Source organism: Pseudochaenichthys georgianus, chromosome 24, assembly GCF_902827115.2.
Source record: "Pseudochaenichthys georgianus chromosome 24, fPseGeo1.2, whole genome shotgun sequence".
Classification (NCBI taxonomy): domain Eukaryota; kingdom Metazoa; phylum Chordata; class Actinopteri; order Perciformes; family Channichthyidae; genus Pseudochaenichthys; species Pseudochaenichthys georgianus.
In genome coordinates, this window is record NC_047526.1 from 28,430,266 (window position 1) to 28,452,739 (window position 22,474).

Here is a 22,474-nt window from a genome sequence, read left to right on the forward strand (position 1 = left end):
CCGAAACCTAATTTCAGCCAATCAGCGTCGTCAAATCTGATGGTCACAGGGCGCCTACGTCAGCGCCCGGTGCAGTCTGTGAGTTGTTTGGACTCGTATCCAAGGAGACAAAACAGGAAGCTGTCATACACTCTGGAAGCTATCATTAGCAGCTAATATGAAAACTCAGTTTTTGACATAAAAATGGAATTATGGATTATCAATAATTTGTTCGAAGTGATTGACACATTGGATTAACCTATGGATTAACCTTCAGCCGTGTTTTTCTCGTTTTTGATCAGAATAACAGCAAAAGGTGAGCACATCTCCGTGTTTTGCTAAGTCGTGTGATGTCTGTATTTGCTTCCCCTGTCGCGAGTTCTGATCACTCAGTGATGATACTTATATTTCTAGAATCTGTGGAATCTCAGCTTGTTAGCTAAGCTTGTTTGTGCATATCCGATAAGTATATCGATTGATTTATACCTAGAGTGCATTTTTTCGCTCAGGGCTCATTTCGACGCTTCTTGTGAGACTTATTTTGTTTCGGTAAACATGGTTCATATCATCAGTTAGCTGAGTTTTTTCCCTTTAAATGAGTAGGACACATGAATAGTTTATTACATTTTAAGAAGCCCTGAGACAAAGTTTCGTGAGAAAAAAATGGGAAAAAGCCCCTTAACAGGTTAAATGGGAATTAAATCATTTTAAGTCATTTTGAGTGTTCCCAAAGCCCCGGTGTTCTGCAGTTTGTGTGGGCCTACTGTACTGTTGCACAGTTTATACTGTAGAAACTCTGTACAGGACAAGGCGTTTGGAAGTTTTGGAAGATTCATAGCTAACCACACTGAAGATTATGGAGGTATTGATCAGTCTTCTCGGGTAACGAGCACTTCGTACGGCTGCGCTCAGGCTGGCGCTTCCGTACCATGTCTTCCCGGACAAACAGACTCAAGTTCAGTTTTTTTCCCAGGGCCATATGTGCACTAAACGCTGCTAATATTATATAAGCTTTCCGTGCAATACGAGGAAAATCGTGCAATTTATTTATTATTTATTTATGTACATATTCCCTATCATGTCTTTTTTAAGTCCCATTTATTGTTTTTATAGTGTCTTGTTGTTTTTATATTGTCTTGTTGTTTTTATATTGTCTTGTTGTTGCGTGTTGGCACCTTGAGTCTATTGTAATTTAGTTGTACCTGTACAATGACAAATAAAGATCTATCTATCTATCTATGTCTTCTCATATTTTTAAGCCTCAATTTGTCCTTCCCCCCTCTAACATCACCAGAAGTCATAATTTAAGGGGTATTTACTCAAAGAAAAAATTACCGGGGGAGCATCCCCCCGGACCCCCCTAGTATTGTTTGGTCACCATTTCCACAGCCCCACCTAAAATATTTTCTACCAGCTGCCACTGACCAACACCACTACTAACCACCAATGTTTTCATGGGGCCAGTAGCACTGCCTCACATTATGATTGTTGTCCAGAGTCATTGATTTTATCCACCTCTGCACCCACCAGTGCAATGTTAATCTCATGTTTGAAGGGGATTATAGTGGCCCCCGGGTTAATCTCGGCAGGGGCGGCTGTGATCGTCCATTAGTATTAGCACAAAGGTAGCCTGCAGTCACTGAGTGTGTTATCTCATCCAGCACATGGTGTATGAGGAATATGCTTCCTTTGTTTAGGGAACACAGGGAAAGATTTTGAGTTTATAACAGAACCATTGACACAGATGGTTGAATTGCCTACAGGAGAGCACTCCAGATGGTGATCTCTGTTTAAAGAATACAAAGAATAGCCCAAGTAAATACATAAAAAACTAAAATCATTTCAGCAACAAAACCCAAGTCAGTGCAGAAGGTGTGACTCACATTAATATTGGACCCAGTGAGGCTTTAACAATCATTTTAAATGCAGTGGTGGATGAATTATTGGCATCAAAATGTAATTAAAATACCAAAAGGAAAAGTACTACTCATTATGCACAACGGCCCAATTCAGAATAATACAAATGATATGTCTTGGTTATTATTATTGATGCATTAATGTGTTTCTCAGTTTAATGTCGCAGTTCGTACGAGAGGAGCTTGTGAATTTCACCAAGCAATCAATACAATTTATCTTAACCCATAAACTACTTGATAAAGTAATTTTTGTATTATATTTTGTCTCAGTCCTCAAAACTCAAGTTATCAAATAGATGTTCTGGAGACAAAAATAATAATATCTCCCTCTAAGATGTAGTAGAGATATATGAAGTAGCAGAAAATGGCAGTATTCAAGTAAGTATTATTTTAGATATATACACTATTTGCGTTTTTAAGAAGTCAAATCATTGGTTATTTTCATCATTTTATTTGTGTAAAGAATTCAGGGTTTCCCACACATAGACTTTACTTGGGCGGGCCGACTACCGCCACAAGTATATTTCAGATCTGTGGGAAACACTGAATTCTTTACACCACATTCACACCAAGACCCAGCCGAAAAACACATTGTAAACCACATTGTAAAACCTCTGAGCTGAAGGGGAGGGAGCTATCCTCTGGGGAACAGATTTATTAGACTTGTCAGTCTTTTTGTCTGCGGCACACAAACACAATGAATCTGCTTCAGAGCATTAAGCGGTTATCGACTTGTCAACGGGCTCCATAGCTTCTCTTGTACTTAAAATCACACTGTAAACTTTACATTTACAGGGTGTCCGTGGGGTCTTAAAAAGTATTAAAAGTTGATGAATCAATTTAGCGAAAATGAAGGCTATTAAAAAGTATTAAACGGCATTTTTCAAGGTATTAAATGTTGTAGCTTGTTTTCAATAAGTATATAAATTGTCCAAATAGGTTGTATTCTACAGTGTGCCTGAATGTAATCATGGCGTAGGTGTGTAGTGTGATTCTGTGGAGTTTATTGATGGCATCCCGTTGGATGTGACGTCATCTGAACAGGACATCGCACGCTCACTGCTTGATAGCGCTCGAAGGTCCGTTTACGCCGGTTGTTAAACAACATCGTTATGGGGAAATGCAAGTTTACGTCCAAATGGTTGGAAGATAAGGAGGAAGGACAATCAATACTGTGTATAGTCAATGTGAGGTAAAGTGTGTCGCCAAGGTAACCGGTTAAAACTCTAAGTGGCGATGAGGTCTTAAAATGTATGGAAAGGGTCTTAAAAAAGGTCTTAAAAGGTATTACATTTGACTTCAAGATTCCTGCATGTACCCTGATTTATATATTCAGTTTCATATTTAATATTCCATCCCTCACATGCTTGTGTATATATAATAACTTGCTTTATATTTTGTTATTGTTAATTTGTAAATTCAACACGTATATTTTCTACTTTCTTGAATTTGTATTGTACAATATCTTTTTATGCTGCTGCAACACAAACATTTACCAAATTGGGATCAACAAAGTACCATCTTAACTTATCTTGAAGCATACCCTCAAGAAAGCAGTTTTTTCCTCCAATATAATTAATTTTAAATATTTATTAAGCTTTCGTTTATTATGGGTGCTTTCTAGCATCATTTGTTATAGTCGTTACATCTGTAAACACAATGGTATGTATATCATTATGGCCAATAAGCGTTCTGATATTAAGCAGATATAGCCTGGGCATGCCTTATACAAGTGCCCAATCTTCCATTCAAAGCCTAACATGTCTGTGCGTAATAGCTATCATTTGTATCTTACTCATTCAGAGGGAGATACCGTATTTATATCCTTTGAGAGGCAATCTTTTTTAGGAACTGGAAAGCAAATCCTATTTATGGCAGGGTGTATTTTGCAAGCGTTAGAAATTCAGAAGCAAGGCATTAACATAATACGTAAATTAAAGTCATAAAGCTCATTCTTGAATTAATCTAGATTGTTTATGAGGACATTTTGTACAGGTTTTCACTGCTCTTATTGGATAAAGACAAATGCAGTGTTTACCGTGTGTATATATATTGGTTTTCTTAGCCTTAATTTGTTTACCACAAAGATTTGTATTGCCCGTTTATGTATTAAAAGTTAGATATGCCAGATTATAACACCATAGTTTAATGATTAATAGTTTAAGTAATACTTACAGTTTTATCATATGTAGTTTGTTACATTTTGTATTCGAAATTACTTTATTATAGTCTATTTTTATAATTGATCGTTAAGGAAATCCCACACCTGGATTAGTGAAAAATCAAGTCAAATAGTTTTCTACCTGGAGAACATGCTGTACTTCACAAAGAGCAGTGGTTACACATTTTAGTCTCCTGTTTTCCTCCACATGCTTTGAGACGAAGGGGAAATGACAGGGCCCTATTTCCTCCTGTGGAAATATGGATTGCACCAGATCAAATGCAACCTGGTTATTTCAGGACTTTAAAAGGGTAACAAATCTCTGATCTGCAGCCGTTCAATAGCCTGTCACTTTGTCTGTTTGCTGTTGTCTCGCTGGACTCTAGTAGTTGGTCCACCTCCCTCAAGGTTATTGACTTCAGGGAAAAGGTACTCCGGTCCTTCCAATGAAAACAGACTTTCTAACAATAGCATCCAGAAAGCTGCAGTCTCAAAACCTCTATAAGTATATATATTCAATAACCATACCTTGCTTGGTGATTGGCTAATGTAATGGTTACAAAAGCAAAAAAACATTACCTCACAAAGTGGCCAAAATCTGATCAGCTAATTTTCAGACATGTTTTTATTTAAATGGATCAGGACAGAAAGGGAGAGAATATTTTCCCCTGAAACTTTTAGAATCTCTTTACACAGAGGGGACACATGTTGATGTAGAAAAGACATGTGGATTTTGCATAATAGGTGACCTTTAATGTTCAGTTAATGCTGGGACAAGCATGTATTTTCTGCGTTGGGTTTTCTTGCCACATCAGACTATTTTGAAGATAGCAGCTGCTTGCGGAAGTCAAACAGCCTTAAGTAGAAGTTTTTTGGACAACATTTCGATGTTATCTTTGTCACCAGAAAGGTTTAGTTAAGGTATAAAGGTAAAAGTAATCGGAGCAGTGCTTACACTGTCAAACTGCTGGTGAGTGTTTTCATTAAGAAACACTGAATGCTAATATTACTTCTGTTTGTTTACAAGAAAGTGTCACAAGGTAACCTTGTAATAAAGAGAGGAGCTTTATTAAATTGCGTTTACATACGTGTGCATACTATAATGTGTAAATACAGTATTATTGTAATACAGAGTATACACAGTATTAAGTGACTCCACTTCGAGCAATACAATTGCTAACAAAGCACTTGTATACTAACAAAGGGCTGGCTTATCTAAAGCCAGTTGAGTAGCACTTGAAATGTTTTGGCTCTATGAAACTGATGTACTTATATGATTCTGTTTTCTTCAAGTTTGTATCTTCTTGGTCGAATGCACTTATTGTCGCTTTGGAGAAAAGCGTCGGCTAAATGCAATGTAATGCATACAAGTATATATTTTCAACGCAATATGTTTTGATTTAATAAGTAACAACATCTAGTAGGGCGTCTGATGAGTTTGCTATTACTATAATTATGTAATTATATATTTCCCAAGACAGTTAAAGTGTTATTTGTTATTTGTGTTATTTGTTTGTTATTTGGTTTGTTATACAGTAATTACAGTCCTTTGAGTTGGCTTTAATTCGATTTAAATGTGTATCTATAAGCCGCACTTTTGCTTTGCACCTCTGTACGTGTTTTGCCCCCTGAAGTCTGACGCTTGCAGCCTTTGATTTGGAAATGAAACGGCAGCCAATTTATATGCAATGGAACTTCATTAAAGGAAAATGATTGTGATGGATGGGAGATGTGTTCTTGAATGCAATGCAGGGTTTGAAGGTCGGTTTTGCACTTCAATAATAAAGCTCTTGTCTTGTATGTGCAGTCACTTATTGACGAGGCTAACAAAAGTAATGAGTGCCACCGGCGGCCCTTTTTCATTTGGAAAATAATTAGAAGGTATTCTATTTATTTATTCAGGAGGTTGTTGCTATGGCTCTGTTGGCTAGGATAAAACAAATGTCACTATTGTGAGAATTAAAAGCACAAACATTTTGGTGTTTTGTTTTTTTATTGAGTCAGGCACAATGAGTTTACATTTATACAGTCAATATTTTTCCCTTTCCCCCCCTCCCCTCCAGGTTCTAGCTAGTAAAGTAAATAGATACATATATAGGTACAAATAAAGTAATGTAAAAGATAATATTAAAAGAAAATTAATAGATAAGGAAATAAAGAATAATAACAATAATACATGTACCCATACATATATATACCCACATATACACATACACATATATATATATGTGTACATACCTACACACATATACACATCCGCATACACCCACGTACACATATATTTGTAGTTACCCCCCTTTCTTCTTAATTGAGTGTCTTAAGTTCAGCTATGTAGGCTATCATAGAGCCCCAGACAGATTCAAATAGTTTTGAGGAGCCCCTCAGGTTATATTTAATCTTCTCCAAGTTCAGGTACATCATTAGATCTTCAAGCCATAGAGATGCTTTAGGTCAGCGATACTCAACTCCCAAGCCGCATGCGGCTCCTTTAAGACTAGTTGCGGCTCTTTTAAGTCCCACTTAAAAAAAAAAAACATTGTCAGCAGAATTCATCAACATTTCATTATCACTCACAAGTCACACATCAGTCATCACACACATCAGTCTATTAAGCCGCCCCCCCCATCCCTCTGAACAACCGATCACAAATTATTTCAGGTTTCGCGCTCTGATTGCAGGTGCGTGAGATAATTGCTCCGTCACACTGGGAAAACTAGCTGACAGCACTATGCAAATATGGCAAAGGAATATAGGAAACGAAAATATGAAGAGGAATATATATAAATAAATAATAAATCAGTTATTGCACTGTACATTATGCTTTTCATTCCTTAGTAACATATTACTATTATCCATATGGTTTCAGGGAGGAAAGGAGCGTTTTTGGATTGTGGCTCTTTCAAAAATATTTTTTCATCAATGTGGCTCCTGATTAGGACAAGGTTGAGTACCACTGCTTTAGGTGGTATCAAAGATTTCCATTCTAGGAGTATTCTTCTACGTGCTAGAATAGATGCAAAGGCTATACTGTCTTTAGTTTTCCTCCTCATCAATCGGTGGCCAGGTAGTACTCCAAAAATTGCAGTTTCTGCACAAACATTTTAGCAAGATTAAACGAATGTAGAGCGGTGCAATTTCTAGGGTTGAGTATTTACATTTTGCATTTAGGCTTAAAGGGGCCCTATATCTTTCCAGTAGTGTGTTACTGTATATAGGTTTGTGTGCATGTGAATGGTCTGCAAAGGCTAATATTAGGCTTCCAGAAATGCCTCAATTGGACTCCTTTTTAATTACGGGAACATAATTACATCAATATGTCACACTCGCACTTCTATTGGCAGGCGTTCCACCAGACCAGGGCGCAGAGAGGGCGTCCACCCCGAGAGCGGGGGGGGGGGGGGGGTTGTGAAGTCATGTCGTGTCACATGACTTGAATTTTGAATTGAGCCGCCCCTTTTTCGGCTCACTGAGAAGAACCGGCTCTTTCGGCTCCTAAACAGCTCTTCATGTTACCGCAGTTTACCACGGAGCCTCAGTTTCGCCGCTGCGAGGCTCCGGCGCTCACAGTTCACGCCCGTGATCCACTAGCACCCCCCATCAAGGCTCGCCGGCAGTACACTTTCCGTCACAGGAACACGCTTTGCTGGCGGCGAAAAGAATCCCACCAGACTCCTTTGCCCCTCCAACAGAGGGATTTCCTTTTTCCTTTTCGTCATTTCAAGCTATAAAAACTCTCGATCTTCTCTCGAATTATTTATTTTTGTGGACGCCCTCGGCTCGAGTTCAAATGACGGCAAGACGCCCCCCTGGCAGAAACGCTGGTTCCAACATATTGTATATGATAGGCTAAGGAGCTTGACATCTATAAAGGGTTGACAAATCACAACAGAGCCGGCCAGCTAACCAATCAGAGCAGACTGGGCTCTGGTCTCAGACAGAGGGTGAAAAGAGGTGCTACAGGGACAACATACAAATATTAACTGAAAATTAGCATAATATGTCCTCTTTAAGCTCATTAGAAGACTCCCCTCATATTTAATATAGTAATGAATTGACCAACCCTTTTTGATAACTTAATAAACCCTAGATGCATATTTCGTTTTGCTTTAAAGCCACAGAAAAAGAACAAGTCGTTTCACAAGAGGTTATTTTGATATCTGTGCAGCATAGCATAACCGACTGCATTGAGGTATTTGATTTCCATACCCGTGTTTCCAAGAACAAAAGATGTACTCTGTAGAGGTCCTTCAAAAGACACATGCCCTCTTTTTCTTCTCTCTACTGCAGTGAATAGCCTTTGTGGAGTGAGCTGGTTTCAAAGGCTCACGAAGGGTGCTTCACACAGGTAGAGCTCCACAACGCAGAAGCACACTTGTGTTCCCTTCGCTGTGCACCTGAAGTGAAAAAGTCAAAGTGTCCTTGTATAAACCAATTTATAAAAAGTATAATTTCCTAACTTTGCCACCAGTGCAGCCTTTCATTTTCAAGATGTTGCCCACGCAGACTGAAAGCACATCCAGTCATCTTATTTTAAAACGTTGTCAACATGTGTTTTACTTTTAGGAAATATTGGACATGTTTCTATTTGTCTCGTGCTAAACCACTAAGGCGTTTGGTAAAGGTCACGGTCATTGTGAAGAGTCTAGATGTAAAATAGGCTGTGGGACGGTGGTGGTGAAGTCGATAGGGACTTGGCTTGGCAACTGGAAGGTCACCAGTTCAAGTCCCGGAAAGACCAAGTGCTACCGAGGTGTCCCTGAGCAAGGCACCGTTCCCCACACTGCTCCCCGGGCGCCGTTCAAAATGGCAGCACACTAACTAACACTAGGATGGGTCAAATGCAGAGAAACAATTTCCCCACGGGGATTAATAAAGTATATCATATCAACTCCTTGTTCTTCATCCATGGAGTTCGTATCTTCTACCTTGTAGTCTGTCGAGACTGCAAAAGATAACGTTTATGCAGAAATACCAGGGGGCGGCAGTTTGATGTAGTCTGAAGGCATGCTATTAAGTTTTTTTCCTTCAAGTGGAGTCATGAAGGGATAAACACTTGTACGCCTTAATTAGTTCCACACCTACAAGAAAAAAACTTCTGCTTTGACACTCTGAAATAAAAGTTCAAACGTGGGCTGCAGAATCAAACAACATCGCTCTATATTCGCTAAGGTTAATTGGTTTGACCCTGACTTGACTGAAAACTATTTGAAAACAACAACATCTCTTGCTATTCATTAATTCCAACAGCTTTACCAAACTCAGACACAAGGCCATGTAAGTGAGAAGGAGTACGGCATTATGTATTCCCATGATGATTGGGAGTTATTTAAAGGGGCCCTATTATGCTATTCCCTATCCTGTAGTTTGTTAAATAATGTATTTGTTTGTGCATTTAAATGTTCTGCAAAGGCTAAAATCCCAAAGTTCCCCCCAGAAGGAGTTTCTCTCCAACACACTCCCTGAAAACGCCTCCAATGTACTCCTTCGTTTACTTCTGTAACATAGTGACATCACAATGGAAAACTCGCTCTTCTATAGGCTAGCGTTCCAACACATTACACGGGTTGGGAAATATCTAAGCTATATCTAACAGAGCTGTCCACTAACCAATCAGAGCAGACTGGGCTGTGGTTTCAGACAGAGGGTGAAAATATGTTTCTGCAGCACAGTATGAGAAAAATAAAGAGCTTTTTGAACATCAAAGCGTGTAAACATGTCACAAAATACTAATAGGAACCTGAAAAAGAGCATATTCGGACCCCTTCAAGTAGGGGCTGCTCTATTATGGCAAAAATCATAATCTCGATTATTTGGGTCAATAATTGATAACAGTGTTTCCGCCAGACCAGGGCTGAGAGGGCGTCCACCCCGAGAGCGTCCCTTATAGATACTATCTCTTTACGTTAGTGAGCCGGATCATCTGACTCGGCTCTCTTAAAGCGCCGGCTGTTTCGGCTCCCAAACGGCTCTTCATGTTACCACAGTTTACCACGGAGCCTCAGTTTCGCCGCTGCGAGGCTCTGGTGCTCGCAGCTCACGCGCGTGCTCCACTAGCACCGCTCATCGCGTCCAAATCGCATTGTCCTGTAGCAGGCACCGCCGATGTCGGGGAAACGATCTTCAATACTCCGAAAAGAATCCCACCAGACTCCTTTGCCCCTCCAACAGAGGGATGTCCTTGTCCTTGTCGTCATTTCAAGCGATAACAACTCTCGATCTTCTCTCGAATTATTACTTTTTTGGGACGCCCACGGTTCGAGTTCAGGGCGTTCCGAGCTAAATAAGGGCGTCAAATGACGGGAAGACGCCCCCCTGGCGGAAACGCTGATTGATATCACGATTATTCAAAACGATTATCCATTTACTTTGAAAACATCAATCTATTTGAGAAAAAAATTTTGAACAGTATGTTTTTAACAGTTGATTACCCTGAACTTTAATTATAATTCAACTGAAAAACCAATAAAAAAATAATAGTAATAATAATAAAAAAATAATCGTTTTATTTCAATTACTTTGTTTTCGTAATCGTTGCAAGCCATAATCGTAATTGCGATTAATTGAGCAGCCCTACCTTCAAGGCATTTCCTTAGGTTCATTCATGGGTACCTTTATTTGGTCCTGTACTGTGACGACAAAGATTCTCCTGAGAAAATCCTGTCGGTTTTCCAAACATTTCCCAGGAGTAGACTTCTGTTACCGGGCAACCTGACAGTGACCGAGTCTGGTTATCTGTTGCCGCCTTTACATTTCTCATGTTCCACCGCACTCATGTCCTCCTAAATGTCAGCCACGCATAAATAATTAAAGTGATGCAGGGACCATGTTGTTGGCTTGTGTCATATGGTGTTTCGCATTGAGACACAGCAGTGATGTGAATAGTGTAATCATGTTGAATCATAATATGTCAGGCTGTTATATATTTACGCATTTATAATCGTGCCTCCACCCTGCAATTTTCTGCTTATAATCATTTTTTATTCAAACGTGGAGTGCTTGAACTCATTTCCCAATAACGTCTCTTTTTTGTTTGCATTTCATGACGTTGTTGATACCCAGAGAGTAATTACTAACCTGAGATGTATTCATTACCACATCGTGCTGATCTCCTTAGTTGGAGTGTCATAAAAGAGTCGGATTTGTTTAAGGGTTTTCAGCTCATTAACTCTAACTGTTGCTTAAAAACATACAAATTACTCTGTCATTAAGTCTAGTGTTATCTGTCAATACAAAAACGTTTGCAAAACAGCTTTTATATATGTATGTATCTCCCTAAAAAAACTACAATATGATTTGGCTTGGGGACTATCGAATTACATTTAATGGTATTGGAAAATCTGGATATTTAAAAAACAGTAAATGTATTCCCTTACAGTTACAGTTTTTAAATGGGATTGCTAGCAGCAATATATTCAATATGTTCATATGATATTAAATATTTAAAGTATATGTAACGGAGCAATTTCTGTTTTCTTAGATTATCTTTTCTCCTTAACTGAAGTATGTGTGTTGTACACTTTCATCGTTGGTGTAAAGATTATTTTCTGAATTTGCTTAATGAATTATTTTAAAGAGCTAAGTAGAGGACACATTCTTGTTACTAAATATCTTAGTTTCTTATTTGTTACGGTTACATTGATCTGTTGTCTTATTATACTCTTAGGTAAAAGCCATCGCATTGATAATTATTTTCTCTTGTATGTATTTGCATTGCATTTGATTGTGAGGTCATTCAAAGGAAACAGAATCTGTAATCAGCTCACATTCGTTTCTTATTGGGATTTATTGCTGATTAAATGTTTTTACAGGTTACTAGTAATTGCACAGATTACATTTCGTATAGATACGCTCCCAACCCTGCACATGATAGATTTCTAATGGATTTGTTTCCTCCAGCAGAGATACAAGGCCGGCAGGTGTGACGACATCCTTAAGTGGAAACCCCCCAATCTCAACTCTGTGGACTTTCGCCTGAAGATCACCAAAGTGGGAGGAGAAGGGTAAGTCACTGTTGCCAAGGAAACGCTCTCTGGGATGAGTGTAATAGCACCTATCATTTTGTGACACCCTGAAGTACTTCACATGTATGCGATGCTGTGTGTGTGTCGGTGTCAAAGGCAACACTTTTATCTTTTCTTTACAATCCAATCATTTTTTCATTTTGCCTTTGCCTTTAGTTCTTGTTACAATAATGCTGTTTCAGTGTTCCTCATTTTATTCCTGTCACCTTCATCGCCTAGATGTTCTTTTATTCTCATTCCCAGAAATGTGCTGTATGTACAAAGAAAAACACTACTGCCATTTCCTTTTTCTTTCACTCTATGCTTATCAACCTCTGCCAGATAAATTATTCAGATCATGATGTTTATCCTGCTAAACATTAGCGCTCTGCTATGAACAATTCTATACCTAGAAAAAGACGAGCAGTACCTGGAGTTCAATACATCATTTTGAATGTATTCCTAATATGAAATAGAGTAGTACATTAATGAGTCCTTGAACCCGGAAAACACTTTACCACTTTATTCTACTTTGTCTTGAAGTCAATATTTTTTTTTTCCCGTGTTTGTGGCAAGAAGCCTGAATTAAAGTCTATGGTCAACACAAGCTTAATAGGTTTTGACGTTGTGTTCTGCCACATAAAATGTCAGTAGATACTCCGAAGATCGTCCGAAACTGTGTCAAAAGAAATCGCACAAGTGACTAAATAAACTACTACAGATCCCACCGACACAAGTCTGCATTTAGCTTATCGATGGTGATACCGCAATGTTGTTTTTTTATGGCATTAGGTCAGCTAGTAGTGAGGCTCTAAGAAAGGTAACTGTCAGTAAGTGAACTTGGTCCAGAGTGAAATATTTGTAGTATTTAATAGATTTTAAGACAGTTTGTAGTCACATTATTGCTAATTAAATAAATCGTTCTGACTTCGGTGATCTTTAGACATTTTCTATAGTGTCACTGAGCAGGTTGACATTTTTAAAACTCAGTTACAGTATACGTCTCAAACCACTATCAGATGGATTTCACCGACAATTGGTACAAATCTTCATTTTTCCCCAGAGGATTAATCCTTATACATTTAATGTCGCCCTAACTGTTTTTCCTCACCACCAGCAAGTCCAAGTTTTCCCAACAACTACTATATGAATTTATATTAGGGGTCGACCGATATGGCTTTTTAAAGGCCGATACCGATACCGATTATTAGTAATCCAGGAGACCGATAACTGATATTTGGAACCGATATACATTTGCAGTAAAATCAGAAAATCTTGGTGTCAAAATGTAGAATAACACAACTTCTTTGAAATGCCTTTTTATGTTTAATGAACTTTTCCTCTGTGACCCTGAGTAAAGTAAATGAAGTACAAATAAAATAAAAACTACTAAAACTTGTTCTGAACTTCTGATATTTGAGTCTCACTCATTTAGTAGTCCCAATTCAACAGCACCAGATTGTGGTGCAGAAAGCAGAGTTGCTGCGAGGCTCCACTGGCAGCCGTCCCAGCGCCTCACAGTTTCTCCGCTGCGAGACGTTACCCGCCCCCCCTTGTCCCTTTGTAACTGGGAAACTGATAGAATTGGATCATAAGATCGTGGTGTTTTTGCAACTTCAGCATACAGAAGGGGATAGGGATGATTATTGAACTTCGGCTTTCAACTGATTTACCTTCGAAACACCGCTCACTGCTGCTGCTTGCCTCTGTCTGTGTCTGCGTTCTTCGCACCTGCCTGTAATCTGAGACGGTCCCACCTCTCTGGCTGGCTGCAGCCCGGAAAATCTTCAGTGTTGATTGACACTTCAGTAATAGCCTATTATGGCGCGTTTCCACTGCAGGCCTCGCTCGGTTTGGTTAGGCCTAATTAGGCCCGGCTCACTTTAATGCTGCGCTTCCATTACAGTTTAGGAACTGGGGTAGTTACTATAGTAACGCAGTGTAGGCGGAGCCGTGACGTCATCTTCAATGAGAGCCCCAGAAAAACAACACAGCCGTTAGCTCTTAGCACTCAGAGCTCACAGCTCCTCATATCTGTTCAGAAACTAGACAAAAGTTAAACAAGTACAAACCACAGACTGCCTGTGTCATGGCGAATACAGTCGCTGGTTTATTTATGTCTGTGTAGGCCGTTGTTGTGAGTGTGGACGGTCGGAGCATATACAACGTTAGCTTCGCCGATCTCCATTCAGAAAACACGCATTTTAAAAGGGTTTTTCGCCTGCCGTCTGTCTGCAGACTTGTCAAAGCATTAATTCATGGTTTTTACTAACCGGTATCAGTATGTTGTTACTTCGGCATCATTTTGAAACGTGTATTACAATTAAATCACGGTCAAATATGTTCATCTTGTTGTAGTTGTAGCCCCCTTGCCAGCGATTCTCCCTCTAGTTTAGCAACTCAGCCCAGCCTGGTTGTTCCTGGCCCTAGAACCACGATTTAGTCAGGCCAGAAAAAAGGTGAAAAAGTAGCCCCGGGCCAAAACTAGGCCAAGAAAAACGGGCTCTGCACGGCTCGGCACGCTTAAAGCGAGCTACCCGCTGCAGTGGAAACGCGCCATTAGATAGCGCTGTGGGCGGGACATTGCTCGTGAACAGTGGTGACTGCAGCCAAAGTCGTATCGGCAATTTGATTAAAAAAAAAGGCTGATACCGATAATCTGTTAAATGCGGAATATCGGCCTCGATAATCGGTCGACCCCTAATTTACATCACATTTTTACAAACTTTCTCGGTGGATGAATCATAATGACATTTGAGATATTTGACAAATATCATGACCCCTATTGGCTGGATTGTCATTTAATTGAGTACAGCCATTTGTGTAACTTTCAGGATCAGAATAAATCCGTTTAATGATCAGCTAACATCAGGTCAACATTTTAGCGTCATCTGCAATGTGTTTTTTTGCTAATTGGAAAATGTTTGCTTGCTAGCATGACAAAACAAAAAGACAATTGTAATTGTGAGCACGTTGGCATGCCTTTATCTCGAGGCACCACATTGTGCCTAAGTGCAATCTAACACTGCCCCTGTATTCCCACCAACACTCTTTTTGCTCTGTGTACTTCTTCTTCCGATTGTCTGAGTATTTTCTGAGTGCTTGCATACAGACTCACTGCATTGAGCTTTCTGGTCACGCTGCTTTTTCCTGAGAGAGCCAGGTGACCTTCGTGACTGTCCCAGCTTTGTAGCCACGAGCCTGCCACCATTCACCAACAACAGACAGAGAGGATCATAGCAGGCCGCAGTCACTCAATCTCCTCCGAAGGCAGCCAACTAGGCAGCTTCTAGACTCCTCCTTGTGTGTGGGAGAACACAGACGATCATTGTTGCTGTTGATATTTCCACAGAAAAGATTAATTTAGCTGGCAGAGGAGCAGTCGGCAGACCTCACACAGTCTCGGTCTGGCTTTTCAAATCTCTCCTTAGTTGCTGTCTGAGAGAGTTAGAGATAGACAGACATATAAGAGGGAAACAACTGTTTATTCATCTGCCCACACAGTCAGTCCTTGAGTACGTCTTTGTGTGCCGCTGAGGAGTACGCAGCCTTGCACGTTTTATTAACTTCTCTGAAAGCAGAGGCAGACGGTGATTATCGTGCGACAGGAAGAGGGGAGAGGTGGAAAAGAACAAAATGGAAAGATGAAGCAACCCTAGAACACATGCCAGTGCCCCTCCCAAGCGTGGAAGTGAACCGTCTTGAGAATTGTATAGAAAGCTTGAATAATGGATAATTTGAGACAGCAATACTGTGGGAAGAGGGGATTAGTAATGGTTGCATCATCATTTGTTGTGTGTGTGAAGGACATGAAGAAGGAGAATGGTACCTCCTGATTGGCTCGGATTGGCTCCCATGAGGCAAGAGTGCAGGCTTCATGTTACCGGTCTTTATGCACAAGTCTCAGTACAGCGTCCCGATATATATTTGGTGTAAAGGAACCCTGTCAGGTACTCTCACTTCTGACACATCATATAAAAGCATCAAAGTGACATTAACAACATATGATGAATGCTTTTACTCTTGATTGTTACGAATTCATCAACATTGTACCTGCAGAGCCACCACGATGTTGACATTAAGTTGTTTTGATTAGACCCGTCTCACTAAGTGCACTGACCGCGTCATTTTATTATATTCCACAATCAAGGGAATTCAAAGCCAATGTAAGAAAAGTGGAAATAAGTTAAAGTGAACTGGATTTACATCAGCTGAGTGGCGGCAAATATAGTGCCTACCTGAAAACAATGTTTCAGTGTCGGGGAAAAAAACAAAGAGTTGTTTGGCAGTTTCTTCCATCTCAGCTTATAGTAGCCCGTATTTCTTGCTTTCCCAAGTAACATGCTGACAGAGGTGCAGATAATGGGTTTCTGGATTTATTGCGGGGTGTCTCTCCTGCACATTCCGCCGTGTGTTTGACGTCTCTGGGGAAAAGTTGTGCTGGAGTTTCCATCCAGCTTTTCTAATTAAAAAATGTACATAGAAATGTGTGGATGGAAACGAGGTGTTCTCGGAGTCGCATGTTGTCCTTCAGGGATACCTCAGTAGTACCTTGACGATGGTAGTGAGTGTGTGGTTGAGAGTTAGCGACTGAGGGTGGATGCAAAACAACAGTAAAGTTGTCTCAAAGTTATTTAAAATTCATCTCATGAATTGACACTTTTGCAACAATTGCTTTATTTTCACGAGCAGCCATTGATATTTGCAATAATCGTATAATATAATAATAATAATAATAATAATAATAATAAACATAACAGCACCACTGTGTAGCATAAAATAAACAATAATTGATAGAATGATAAAAACACTGTTATGTTTTTGTGAAAAGATTTAGACCATCTTTCAGAATCTGTGTGTTTGAGGAAAGTCTGATTTCTATATCCTTTATTTCTCTATGGTCAACCCTGAGTTGCAATTAGCTATCTGAAGAAGCTGCTGAAAATGAATATCGTTTAAAAAGGTGTTTACTGCACTTGTAGTGTAATTCAGAGCGAGTGAGATATCAAGAGATCCTCTGATCAGCGATCAGCACAACCATGAAGGATTCTGCAGAACCAACATGCCGCCGGTCTTTGGACTCTGAACCGGGAACTTATTTCTCTGTATGGATTTAAAGATTTGTGGAGTTGGCGCCACAGTGACCCGACCCGGCAATCGGCTCGTCTTCAGTTGGCTCGTCTTCAGTTGGCTCATGTTCAGTTGGCTCATGTTCACAGGGAGCGTTTAACCTGAACTCAAGCAATCGCATGACATTCAATGTCTGAATGTTCCACTGTTGAACAATACAATATTTACTATGTTGTGTTTACAGTTCTTTACCTATAAAGAACCGCAGTGACGCGTCCTAAAACCCGGACGTAAACTTCTTCCGGTTCCTTCGTCAAAAAGCAATGCTATTTCTCAATAGGATTTTGGAAAATAGCTAGAAATAAGGTCTGCGGTTGAGACACATTTAAGAGACGGATCACGTTTTGTTCAGCCGGATAATATCCACATGTCTACCCTACTTTTATAATTTTCTAATCATAAATCTAATCGCCAGAAGCAAAATGCTAACGTTATGCTATAAAGGAACTACAGCAGGGTCGCTGCTTCAACGTCACGCCAACTTAAGATCCATATTCAAACATACAGATTGTAAATGGTACAAGTTGAAGTGTTTGTTTGAACAGTTTGCCGGAGGCAGGGACTTGCTTTCAAGCAGAACAGGGCAAACTTAGCGGGAGTGTTTTACGTGTTCGGTGTAATGACGTAAAACGGCATGGACAAATTATGTAGTCCTATTCAGCCACTTGTTAACAACCATCGTTTTTCAGACACGTAAACTCTTCAAAAATCACCAGTGGGGTCACTGCTGATGGATTTAATGTCGTAGAACAAAACGTGATCTGTCTCTTCAATTTGTGTCAAACACAAACTTTATTTCCAGCTATTTTCCAAAATCCTATGGAGAAATCCCGTTGCTTTTTGTCGAAGGAACCGGAAGTGGTAAAAATGCTAACTTACTTCCTGGTTTTAGGACGCATCACTGCGGTTCTCTATTAGCATCCATTATTCTTAATATACATTTTCATCATATCATAATAGCTACTGTTATCAGCATATATCTTTTGTCACAAAAAAATTAAAAGTATGCCATCCAGTACAATGATGTGACACAGGTATGGCAGATGGCAATAAGCCATACCCTGCAATAATGTGAGAGTGGTCAATTAATTCATAGCTTGCTCAATTTTATGGGATTGTATTGGAATGAACCACATTATTGACTACCAATAGCCTAATCTTTAAACAGTGAGAACAAAGAAAGTGTATACAAATAAACGTTGATAAACCCACTTTTATGTTATGGTAAGGAACCTCATATTCGTTCCTGTCTTGCTTTGGCTCGGCAATAAACATCATTTTGTACGTCCTTTCTCACTTGAGACACGGTTCCTCAGCCGCTTCTTTTAAACATGACCTCATATTCTTACTTTGTTCATTAGCTTTCAATTATAAAATGTGTTTTTCCGAGGTTATTTTTTGCTTCCATGGATATAAATCATTTCACATTATGTTCCGGCTGTTCTGGAATACAAGGCTGATTGCATGCTGTTCAAAAGGCTACCGTGACATTTAACAGCCTCTTGATTGATAAAGAAAAACCCCATGCCTGGTGCAGGTTCATTATTTCCATCAGTGTTCTGGGTTGCTAAGGTCTTTCATTTGAACATAATCATCATCTGACCCTAACTCGAGGAAAATTACGTTGCCAGGTCATTTCGGACGGCAGTATTTCAGGGCCTGAAACACATGTTGTGATTGTGCATGACACAGCAACTCAGCATCGTGAAATAGTTTGTAAACGAAAACAAAACTCTCTTCTTCTGTAGTTTTGTGATACAACACATCTGTTTCCTTATCGGTTCAAATGCCTCTTGTAAAATCGTATTGATTAGTGTCGATTTAGAAACTGTGAAAACTGCCATGATCAGTGCTGCACGTTCAGAAAAGTTTTCGACACGCAAGGTATTAATAGAACGAATGAAGGGAATGTACTTTGTCTCCTGAGGTCTTTACACGTGACAGTGTCCATCCCTGCTTGGCTGTTTGGATCCTTTATGTCTACGGCTGCTTCCTTCCTGCTTGTTCCAGCTATCATTACACAGGAGGGGGCCACAGTGGATGTGGAAATGGTCTCCAATTTCAGCTCCAATTGAAATCTCGGAACAAAGTGCATCAGACCAAGATCCACGCCTTTGTTTAGCCATCAGTTTTGCTCGGTTACCAGCACCTATATTCGAACAGATATGAAACTGGTGCTCTTGAGCTACGTCGGTAACAGCAGAGATGCGTAGTGTCTGGAAATAACAACGGGCACAGGGGGGTGTTTCTGGTGGAGGGAGTTGGAGAGCAGTGTGTTATTAAGACATCTGTTGGGCGTGATCTCTGGGATGAGTCACAAATACTGCACAGACACATGTTCAGGGTACTGAGAGACTTCTCCACATATAGATACAGTCTGAGTTTACCGTGCTGAGGACTATCAGGTGGAGATACAAAACAAAAAAATGACCTTGTGCTCAATCTCTATTTATTATAGCTAGATTTATGTAAAGACTGCTACTAAAAAATGACTTAGCAACCCTCCTTTTTCCCTCTATGTTGTGGCCGCGCCCCTTTTTTGGGTGAAATAATTTGACTGTCAGTAAATGCAGATTCTGATGCTAATCACATCAAAAAATTAAGAAAGCCCAATTACGAAAATCAGACACGCAATCGATGACATAATGACATTGGAGATAAATGATTGGTGTCGATTGCTGGTTTAATTTAAATCAATAGGGCATTGATGTCCTGTCAGCAGCAGGCTTACACTTAAACTGGGATTTCCAGGGCTTGTCAGTGTTTTGTATATTTTAATGTGTCTCATTGATCTCCTTCCTCTTCGCCTGAAGCCACAGATCTCTTCTTTCACCATCTCTTTTTAAAGTAAAAGTAAAGAAAATCGTTACTTTGGATCTTTTTGGTTGTTTGACAATCCACGACACATCAGCTTTTAGGTATGATCAAACCATTTTTTCCGCTTATCTTTCGGGTGAAATATGTATAATTAAAACTCCAAGTATTCTTAAAGTAAGTGTCCTAAAACATAGATTGCAAATCCAATTTTTTGGGGGGACTAATTGCTACAAACTTTACAAAGACACAACACAACACGAAACAGGAAATAATTAGCTGGGACTGTTTTGTCTTCTTTTTCTGTCATATTGTTTGTCAACCTATATTATTATTTTATTTGTTCCTGTATCAAATACGATTCAAACAACATGTATTATTGCCTTGGACTCCGATCGTTTGCATTCTGTAGTTTTCTATGCAGAGACAGAAGGGCTCGGAGAGGTGTAATCGCACATCTCTGCCTCTCTGTTACTAGCTGGATAATTGAAGCGGCGTAGTGATTTATTTGCACCGTTGTTGCCACTCTTGTGTTGAGGGTGTTAACCACGAGCTTTTTGTCTTTCGTAGGCTGCTGCCACAGACCGTCGGCTTGCTCTACGTCGGCAGCTATGACAGGCCCTTTGCAAAGATGAAGGTGAGAAGATAAATGTGTTGCTTTGTTGAATTCCTCGTCGTGCCAGCCGTTCAACCCCCTGCGCTCTTCCAGTTTCCCTTTAGCATGGCAGCATTTGAAGGGTGCGTTGAAGGTATTTAGTTCACATTGCCAAGAATAATTATTTTTCGTTTAATGTGTAACAGGAAGAATTGTACCAGTTTCTTTGATGTTCTTTTATTTGAAACATCCTGATAGAAAGGACAGATCCTCTTTACTTATTTCCCTATTTTAAACATATATTGTGACATCTATTATTATATTGTGATCAAATTCTGTTTCCTGAACTACTGTAGTTATACTGAAAAAAGCTACTGTACATACAGTGTAAGCGATCGAGTGATGACAAATGGAGGGTTTTTAGAAAGAAAAACAATAGCCCAATATAATTTGTATACTTTATTTTTACAACTTCGATGAACTAATCACTCATTATGACATGACGTACATTTGAATAGAGAGTAGTACTAACTCATACTTCTAACAAAGGCTACAACAGTTGATCCATTTCTAAATGACCCAAAGGAAAGTGGTTTGCAATCTCAAAGTGATTTGCAAAAATATATATATACATTTCTTCTAATTTCTCAGTTGGTTTCTGATAAATGCTTCTTTTCTTTGTCCTATGCAAAATAACTCTAAGCTTAGGACTCAAATAAAACAGGATTTTTAATTGTATTTCATATAATTCCATAGAAAAAAGGTCAATCGCTTAGAAGTAGATCATCTAAATAATCGTTAGCTGCAGCCGTACATTTTGTATTCTCTGTTTACATACATGTGTAAGGTTTTGTTGTCTGTGATATACTTTACTGAAGGTTTGTCAGATGAATTTAACATCATGAGGTTTAAAGGATTGATACTTTCTATATGAACACACTGCTTTGTGATGTGATCACACCATCAGACCATTGACCGCAAACTCATTGAAGTGCACTCCACAATAAGTAGCATCTCATCTCCATTAGAAACAGAATCACGTGAGGAGCAACATGATATAAGTCTTTCATTTGTTCTTGCATTCTGATGCAGATTTCTATAAAGCCATAATATGGATTAAGGGAATTAGCCACTGTGACTAATCGCCTCTTGTGTGTTTGTGTAGGCCCTCCAATAGTCACGCTTTGGTAACGCAGTGAACGAGTGTCTTTTCCCCCGGTGTTGTCACGGCCCATCGTAGTGCCAGATTCTCATGCATCAGCCCTGGGCTCAGTATCTGAACATGCTATAGACTAGTCTCTGTATGCTGTTAAACCTCTAAACTCCTCTCAGGGAGACAGAGCAGCAGCCTGGGGTCTCCTGTCCGCTCTCATGTTGCTGGTTTTGTTGGGAGATGTGTTTAACAGTCGCGCCAGAGCAGGACACGGAGACTTGCGGTGTGTTTGTTTTTCATCGTTTTTCATTGCTTAGCTCCTGGGCAGTGTCGATGTGTCGATCAGATTCAATGTGGGCCACGTCCAGTGAAAGCATCAGGCTGCTGGAGAAATAAAAATCAAACCAACTTTTTCTGTAATTAGAAAATGTCATAACACGCATACAAAACTTTTTTATCGGCTACATTTTTCTAAATTAGCTTCTGGGAGTACCGACAGGAAATCGCTAAAATGGATTTTGGAACGGAGCTTAGTGATGATTTATCACAGCAATTAAGTCAGTCCCAAAGCCGACTTTTGGTTGTTTGGCACTTTTACTTATATTTCAACCTATTCAACCGCTGCATATACTTTTTCATTAGTGAATCAGAAATAGTCCTAACGGCGAAATGATGATTTAACTTGGGCGTGATTTATGGTAGAGACATTGGGGACGTGTCCCTACC

The 22,474-nt window shown here is 39.6% G+C and overlaps 1 protein-coding gene across 1 annotated transcript in view; it reads left to right on the forward strand.

Moving 5' to 3' along the window:
• Positions 1–22,474, forward strand: part of rngtt (RNA guanylyltransferase and 5'-phosphatase) — a 138,987-nt gene that overhangs the window by 104,488 nt on the left and 12,025 nt on the right. Inside the window, exons 13-14 of the mRNA XM_034076258.2 lie at positions 11,956–12,056; positions 20,571–20,637. Coding sequence (XP_033932149.1) covers positions 11,956–12,056; positions 20,571–20,637 — 168 coding nt within the window. The remainder of the gene's footprint in view (positions 1–11,955; positions 12,057–20,570; positions 20,638–22,474) is intronic.